This window comes from Euprymna scolopes, chromosome 31, assembly GCF_053919585.1.
Source record: "Euprymna scolopes isolate OS-2025 chromosome 31, ASM5391958v1, whole genome shotgun sequence".
Lineage (NCBI taxonomy): Eukaryota > Metazoa > Mollusca > Cephalopoda > Sepiida > Sepiolidae > Euprymna > Euprymna scolopes.
Genome location: NC_136512.1, coordinates 89,894,860 through 89,904,177, shown reverse-complemented (window position 1 = coordinate 89,904,177; position 9,318 = coordinate 89,894,860). Strand labels below are relative to the sequence as shown.

Below are 9,318 nucleotides of genomic sequence, written 5' to 3'. Positions count from 1 at the left end.
GCACTCTCGTCAGGTTTTTCTAATTACCATATATATATATATATATATATATATATATATATATATATGTAGAAATATATTTTCTTATAATATATACCAATTCCTTATTTAAGAAACTCAATGTAATTACAGAGCAATATAGTGAATAAATGACAAAAAACTATATTCCAAAATTCATGATGTTGACCATCTTATAATTTATTCCTTTAATTAAGTTGACATTTACAATTCTTGACAGTATCTGTTTCGTAGCACAAAATCAATCACTTAATTCTTATATCAATCAGTGAATCTATTTTGCCCTCAACTCATCAGAAGAAATAGCAACAATCAACCCATCCAAAGGAAATAAAATTGCGTTTTGGCATGATTAGAATCCAAAAATTGGAAGAGAAGCTGCAAATACCTTATAATATGTTTACATTACGCCATTTTGAATTTTACTGTCAAGAATTGTAAATGTCGATAGAATAAAAGGAATAAATTATAAGATGGTCAACATTATGAACTTTGGAATATAGACTTTTGTCATTCATTCACTAAATACATATATATATATATATATATATATATATATATTATATATATATATACATAATTATTAAATATTATGTATATATTATATATATATAATATTATACATATAATAGTTAATAATTATTATAGTAAATAATTATATATATTTGTGTGTGTGTGTGTGTGTATATATATATATATATATATATATATATATATATATATATATATATATATATAGTGAATATGTAACTTCTTTTTCTCGTAGCTATTCGATGGTGAATCAAAATGGTGATATTCTGAAAGGTCTCGCATTCGTGGGCGAAATTTGCCATCAACGAAGGTCAGTTTCATTGGTTAACGACATCGGAAATTTCCAATCGGCTGGTGTGGCCGCCCACGAACTTGGACACAGGTCAGTCAATTTTTTTTTGTTTCTTTTTCGATAAAATTATTAGATTGATACAAAATTGCTTGCAAAAAAAATATATGCTCATATTTTTTTCCGTAATGCGACAAAAAAAGAAAACAACTTTATATTTGAAAATTAAAACGCAATCGGAATCAAGAATTTTGAAAAGAATTGGAAATCATATTGGAATTGAGAAAAACATTGGTTCGTCACATGACTAATTGTGCGTGTGTGTGTGTGTGTGTGTGTGTGTGTGTGTGTGTGTGTGTGTGTGTGTGTGTGTGTGTGTGTGTGTGTGTAATATAATGCAGATAGCGTATGTAAATGGATCAAAAGTGACGTCATCGGTGTAGGGGGGGGGGAGAATTACAAAAGAAAAAGAAAGATAAAGATTTTAACAAAGACGAGATAACGTTTGGAATGGCGTTAGAGACGTGGAGAACGCTCTACATCACGCGGGTGACGTCACGTCTGTAACGACAAATAAATGGATATTGTTGTAGAAACCAAAAAGCAAGTCAGAGTTATTTCCTATTCGTTGTGTTGGTCTTTTTGCGACTGAAACTGCGCACAACGTGAGTTATACCACGGACAATGTTACATACATGATAATCGACTCTCTCGTCGATTTTTGACATATGAGGTCCCGCCACAACAGCTGAGTCGCTCGAAAAATCCACACAGATGATGTGTTTTTATAGTGGTGAAGACTTTGTGTAGAACCAACACATTTTTTTGGTATTACTGCTAATCTTTCTCGGTGCAGATGACTGCCACAGGACAGAATATGCAGTAGACCGCACTTTTTTGCATCAGAGTTACCTTCTCCTAGACACATGTCTTAACGAGGACTTGAGGTGCATCTCTCCCAGTGAATTAATGCGCCCCCCCCCCTCCAGATATCAACCTGGAAATTCCTATGGCTCAGTCCGGTACATACAGTGCTGAGCCTTCCCAAATGGTCACTCATCTGGTACTGGTCAGGCACAACATTGCTTAACATCGCTGATCTGGCGAGAACCGGTGTGTCAACGTGATTGTGCCGTATATATATATATATATATATATATATATATATATATATATATATATATATATATATATATATATATATATAGGAACTTTTGAATAGTCAAGTCGCTGCCTGATGATATCTGGTGTTTGATTGAAACAAGTGGCTATTTGTAGCAGCGGGATGTGAGCATGTTTATATAACAATAAACAAGTATTATCAGCTCTTTTTATTGAGCACTATCTAACAACCTCGTTGAATTCATTAGTCCATTATTTTTTAATATAAAAAAATCCGAGTATATATATATATATATATATATATATATATATATATATATATATATATATAAACTATTTCATTTAATCACATAAAATAATATATGAAAGTATAAATTTATGCGTAAATGTCGATCTGACAGTTTGCGCTTCTACCCCTGTGCCATCTTCCAAAATCTAGATGTCAACATGCGTAGACATCTTTTCTGTGAGCTCGAAGTGGTTTTTAAGTAATGAGCAATGCCCTAAACTTAGCGGCCCGCCAACGATTTTCTCGCCATCGTCTTTAATTAGAATTGTTATAATGCCGTTACATGTGGTCAACTATTATGTGTTTTGATTGAATCAATCAAATTTGTTGTTTTCTCTTTCAGTTTGGGTGCCCATCACGATGGCGTCGACGAAAATAAAGACTGTTCATCGCTGCACAATTACATAATGTCTCCGAACGAATACAACGACGAGCAAACCCGCCATAACTACATGTACCTCTCCAAATGTTCCATTCGACAAATCAAAAAAGTGCTCGCGTAAGTTGTTCACAAAATAGATCTTTAGTGCTTCTACACTATTGGGACAAGATTTTGTCGTCGATAAATAGTTTCTTCCCCAGAACTGCAGGTCTTTGGAACTCCCTTCCGGGATTCTGCTTTCCCAACTGCAATGATATGCAGAAGTTCAAGTGTAATGTTAACAAACATCTTTCTACTCATCTCCCTTCATAATGACCCCGCTAATTAAGTCCCTAATAGTAGCCCCCTGCTTCAAAGTGGCACTGTGCCTTGTTTGGGGTGAAAATTGAAAAAAAAAAAAAAGGTTTCAGATAAAAAAAAAATGGTTTATACTGATTTTTTTTTTTTTTTTTTTGTAAATTCTAATAAATTACAATGTTAGCTTCCAAATTATGCAGTCGAAATTACCTAAATATTACTGATTATTAAAAATAAAAAAAGAAAACTTATATCGTGGTAGCAGATGAAAAAATGCTGCCATCTTGTTTAAATCGAAGCGGAAAATTACCTCCCTTTTAAACTCTCTTGTCTTACGATCATTTTCATCAAATTCTATTATTTTTACCTGAATATTACTGAATTATTAAACAAAAGAACAACTTGTCAGCAGGTGAAAAATTGCCGCTATCTTTATTAAATTCGAACAGAAAATTACCTCCCTTTTGAACTCTCCTATGTTTTACGATCGTTTTCATCAAATTCTATTTTTTTATTTTCTTTAATAAATAATGTTCGACCTTATCGATTTTCGTAATTTTTGGATATAATCATCTTAAAAATACGAGGAATACATAGATACCATTGTTTTCATGTGAAATTCAGTTTTATGATTTTCGAAAATCTCGTCCCAATAGTGTAGAAGCGGCACAGCTTTTGTTGTTTATCACAAGTTTTCTTTAAAAAATATTTTTATGTCAAAAAAAAATATTTAGATACTTCTTCGTTATGAGAGCGAAATTCAAAATTTGAAAATCCAATTTCAATTAAAACCAGTGGTATATACTTAATTGTCATGTCACAGTAATGAACATATCAAAAAATTATGAAAAACGATAAGATAGAAAATTAATTATTAATGAAATTAGCAAAAACTGGATTTTGCTAAAAAAAAGGAAGTTGGAGAGTAAAATCATTTTCTGAAATTTTAGACCAATTTAGATTAAGATATGATCAGTTATCTCCCTTGATTTCCATTTTTGACTTTTCGAAAACAAAATAAATTTCCCCACAAACAAAAAATGTATTTATTTATTTTGACACTAAATATGAAAAACACCTGCATTTATTATTTAAATTTCTGCAATTTGATACAATAAGGAAACAGGGAACAGGTAGGTAATCCCAAAGGCAACTGACCCCCAAAAAAGAAGCATTTAGAGGGAAGGTTTTCTAGGTTCTGTTAACCTCCACAGTGAAGAGGTGAGATTTTGCTGCTAGGCAGGAATATTTACGTTTGGTGTGGGTACAAGTTCAGTGCATTTAGTAAAGCACAGGTACGTTGACCTGTCTCTGCTTTATTGCTATTTTCATGGCAAGTGCTTGACTGAACTCCAATCTAGGGCTCACACTTGATTTTTCCCTTTTACTTATTTTTCTTCTTTTAACATTTTTTTTTTTTTTTTTTTTTTTTTCAGAAGCGGAAGTGCCGAATGCGTCTTCGATAAACCACGCAACATCTACACGTATGACCTGAGGAAATACCCACCCGGGCGCAGTTATTCTGCCAACGAACAATGCAAAATGATTTACGGCAAGAATTCAGGCACTTGCAACGTGAGTATCTACTTAACTCCTCTCCTGACACAAGGTCAATAGTGGAACGACTTGTGTACAAACTTGCCACACCTAAGTTTTCAGTTTGTGTTGTTAACCGGTTAGCCCCAAAAAAAATCTTGCAACGTCTGCAGTATACACATAACATTCCATGGCTGACATGTATGGCGACAATGCCGATCCCTAATTTTTTTATAACAAAACTTTTTTTAATTTTTCAAATTAAAATTCGACACTTGCGCAGTTTAGGTTTGGAGTACAATTTTTTTTTTTTTTTTTTTTTTTTATTTGAAGAAATCCAAGGGGAGATAATTCAAAACAGTTTTTAAAGTTTCACATAATAAAACAAAAGTAAAAACATTATATTAAAAATAACGCAAAATAAAACATTATCTGAAAATTTATCGAATTCAAATTTATTTAGCTTTAATAAAACTAATTACAATGTCGAAATTAATTACAACAGACATTTTTTGTGTTTATATGAAAATGTACGCGTAAAAAATAAAAGGAAGCTTTTTGAAAATTTATGATTTTTTTTTCTTTTAAAAACTTTTTTACAAACAGTCTTTCTAGGAAAAGGAAAATTCTGGAATGAATGAAATTGATTAATAGATGAAAATCTATGACTAAAGATAACGAAAATTTACAAAATTCAACTTTGTAATAAGTCCTAATAATCGTTGATAATTTCTTGAATTGTCTCCCCTTGGAATGTTTCAAAATTGAAATAATTTGTAGAGATTCCGTACTAAAAGAATCTTAAAAGCTCAAAAATTTACGAATTAAAATACAGTTGTTTATACAATAGAAAAATATGAGCATGAAAAGTAATATGGTTAAGCTTAAACATGGAAAAGTAAAGGACTAGTTGTTAAAACTGGGAAAGAAAAGGACAAGATATTCTAGTAAAAAATATAATAGACTTATAACTTAAAATATCGCAGCATTAAGAATTTATTATATAAGGTTATAAATTGAATTTTAAAAAAAAAATCTTAATGCTGCAATATTTTAAGTTAAAAATTTATTATATTTTTTACTAGAATATCCTGTCCTTTTTTTCCAGTTTGAACAACTAGTCCTTTACTTTTCCATGTTTAAGTTTAACCATATTACTTTTCATGCTCGCATTTTTCTATTGTAATTACACAATGGATCTGCCACTTTCATATTGTCATGTATTTCCGAGCTAATCTGGTTTGTGGGGGTAGAAGATGTCTATAGTATCACCGGCGCTATACAATCTTCTTCATTTTCTTTGAAAGTTAATTTTTTTTATTTTCTTCATGTTTATTTTCTATTTTTATTTCCGCAGCAAACGCGATTATTAGACAAAATGTGCTTTACTTTATGGTGCCGAGACCCACAACAGACCGAAACATGCCGGGCAATGGGAGGTGTCCGTGCTGCCCCGGGGACAAGGTGTGATACTGATAAGGTAAAAAGACTTTCCTTTTCTTTCCTAACACCCTTCACACACACACACACACACACACACACTCATCCCTTCACACACATACGCACACTCATCCCTTCACACACACACACACACACACACACTCATCCCTTCACACACACACACACACTCATCTCTTCACGCACATACACACACTCATCTCTTCACACACACACCCACACTCATTCCTTCACACACACACACACACACACACTCATTCCTTCACACACACACCCACACTCATTCCTTCACACACACACACACACTCATCCCTTCACACACACACCTACACACTCATCCCTTCACACACATACCCACACTCATACATGCACATTTCTTTTGATAGAACAGAAATTAACTGTATCTACCCAGTGTTGCCCAGGACAGAAAAAAGTCATTTCAGATTGTAATTTTTTTCGCATATACATTTCGTCACGCGCTCCAGTCGTATAAAAGAATGTCATAGTTTTAAGGTCTTGCACGATTTGTATTAGTTGGACTGCTACTCTCATCTTGGATGTTATTTTCGCAACGTTTCGGCCAATGTAACTTCCAACCTTCTTCAGGTGCATCCTGTGAAACTTGGGAATCTATATGGAATCTCAAACCCTTTATTAAATCCATGCAGGTAGATTGTTCTCATTCTGTCAGCCATAATCAAGTAGAAATCTTAAATTTGCATTTTATTCTTAGTTAGTACCACCAACGCTAAGAATTAAACCATCAACATCAAGAAGATTGTCACTTAGAACTGATTATAACATAGCATTTTTATCCATTGCACTGCAAATCAATGTTGACGAAACATTGTGAGAATAACATCTAAGATGAGACGGGTTATCTAAATAATTTGAACTAGCGGGACCTGTAGAAATTCCATAGAGAACTGATTCATATGTAATATATTGATGTTGGCATTCAGCATAAATAGAGATGCTCTGATATTATTGTACCTATTTACTATGCCTCCCCACGGGACAGAGTTAGACACCAGGGTCGTTTTTTTAACGTGGAGAAAAGGTACAAAAATAAAAATTGTCTCAGTCGTGAAGGATTTCTCCTCCACTGAAAGAGAACAAAAAATAGAAGTGCAGCATCTAAAGAACAGATACTACACTTTGATCTTGACCAACATTGACCTTGGTCATTACTACAATGGGTGACCATTTGGGAATACTAGGCGCTGTATGTGCTTTCTGCCTATCTTGGCATTGTTTCCAATCCTACACGTCTCCTTGCCACTAGAAACAGGCACTGCCAACTCAGGAGAAATGTGGTTAGAGACTGCACAACCCTTGCTTCACAGTTACACATGCTCTTATATTATTGTAGCTATTTTGTTAAAACTGTAAAAGTATTTATCTAAGCTAGCAGGGATGCCCGGCGTAACCAGGTCGTAAAATATGCTTAAATATGATTTTTATATATTATAAAGTTGGGATTTCAAAACTAAAAAATACCCGTATGATTTGGGTTCATCAGCTTGAATCGAAACCGAATCCCAAAAGATGCCATTAGCTATAATCGAAACCGAAAACAAAATTATGAAGAATTCTTGGTAAAATTATTTATGACAAGAAATGGAAGTACATAACAATTAAAGAACCCAGATGTAAGCGTGACAAAGAAAATAACACAAGCGCTATCGTATTAATATATAGATTATCAATCCTCATCTAAAAAATTGCAAAACAATTAATTCTTATTCGTATGCTTTTATTTCTTCCAGATGTGTTGGCGAGGAAGTTGTATAGAAGAATTCAGACGGAAAAAGCCGCAGTGTTTAGCGAAAACAAGTGAGTGTTTTGTTGTTTTTGTTTTGTTTTGTTTTTTTGTCATAAAATTCTTTTTTGCGGACTGTTTTCCTCATCTTCATAGTTGTTGTTGTTGTTTCACCACGTTTCGTCCAACTCATCCTTTGGCCTTCTTCAGGTGATTAACCGTGATGGGATAGGAATGCTGGGTCTTGTAACTGTATTTTCAGTAATTACTGCCTTCCATAGCTGTTGTCTCACAACGTTTTGGCCGATTAATCCTCTGACCTGCTTTGGATAGGATTGAAACCGCTATCTTTAGACAATGGTCACCTGGAACTGTAGAGACGCAACATTTCTATCCACTGAGCCATGAAGATGAGGATAACAATCAGCAAAAAAAAAAAAAAAAAAATGGAACTTCATCCTAAAAGATTCTAAAAATAAAAACAAAAAAAAATCAAATCTAACATGTTATCATATTTTGAAGGTCAACAAATTTCAAATTATTGTTATTTTCCATTTCAAATGTCCTTAGAAACCTTCAAAGAAAATCGCGGCAACTACACAATTCCTACAGCTATTAAACCTGGCACAGTGATCTAGGACAAGAAGGGGAAAGAAGCAACCTTAGTAGAAGGTAGTGTCATCACTGGCGCTGGTTAAACAGAGCTGAGAGGGAAAAGATAAGAAAAAACCCAAGATTATATGTACAACATGAAGGGAAATTGGAATCGTAGGAAGATTTCCATCATTCCAGTAATCATAGGAGCAACTGTGACAAGATGCTTGGGATTGAAATAAACCAATATATAAAAACTTCTTTTGTCTGTCTTGTATGCGACTTGTTAAGACAGAATCCAGCTCCCTAAGACGTTTGTGAATTCCTCAGACAGTGTCCAAAAGACAGAAGGCCACACAGCAACAGGTATATTATTATAAATGTACTGCGAATTACAGGTAATACACACCCACTAGACGAATCACAGGCCATTAAAATAGACATTAAGGGATCAGAGGACAATAGTCCGTTAAATACAGCCGTTAGATAAGAACATTAAAATATAAGAGTGTGACTTTCTGTTACTCAGTCTCCTACATGTTCAGCTCGCAAACATGCTTTGGCCTTGGGATTGTCTGATTGAACAGTCTGAAGAATTCTACACACTGATATGTAGTTCCAACCATATAAATTAATGATTTGTCAGAAACTGCATAAGCGCGACTGGGAAGATTGCATGTAAAAATGTGAGAGATATTTCTTCTGCGCACTGTAGTAACGAATATGACGTCATATACAGCGTAGAACGATAAAATTGTCGCCCTAAAAGAAAAAAAAAAACATTACACCTTTATTTTAAAACTTTTATTGAGAAAATCAATTCAGATAACTTTATTATATAGTAGAGCTGATAGCTATTCAATGTAGCCGCCTTCAGCCTCAATCACCACCTCGATACCGGTCCAGAACTGGGAGCATGCCTTTTCCACAATAGTCCGTTAAATACATAGTTAAACACACAGTTACATACACAGTTAAACACACAGTGAGATACACAGTTAAATATACAGTTAAACACATAGTTAAATACACAGTTAAAT

At 33.6% G+C, this 9,318-nt stretch overlaps 1 protein-coding gene across 1 annotated transcript in view; it reads left to right on the top strand.

The window, feature by feature from the left end:
- Window positions 1-9,318, top strand: part of LOC145255855 (metalloprotease mig-17-like) — an 89,705-nt gene that overhangs the window by 77,982 nt on the left and 2,405 nt on the right. Inside the window, exons 6-10 of the mRNA XM_080114621.1 lie at window positions 785-931; window positions 2,593-2,748; window positions 4,365-4,503; window positions 5,822-5,944; window positions 7,692-7,758. Coding sequence (XP_079970747.1) covers window positions 785-931; window positions 2,593-2,748; window positions 4,365-4,503; window positions 5,822-5,944; window positions 7,692-7,758 — 632 coding nt within the window. The remainder of the gene's footprint in view (window positions 1-784; window positions 932-2,592; window positions 2,749-4,364; window positions 4,504-5,821; window positions 5,945-7,691; window positions 7,759-9,318) is intronic.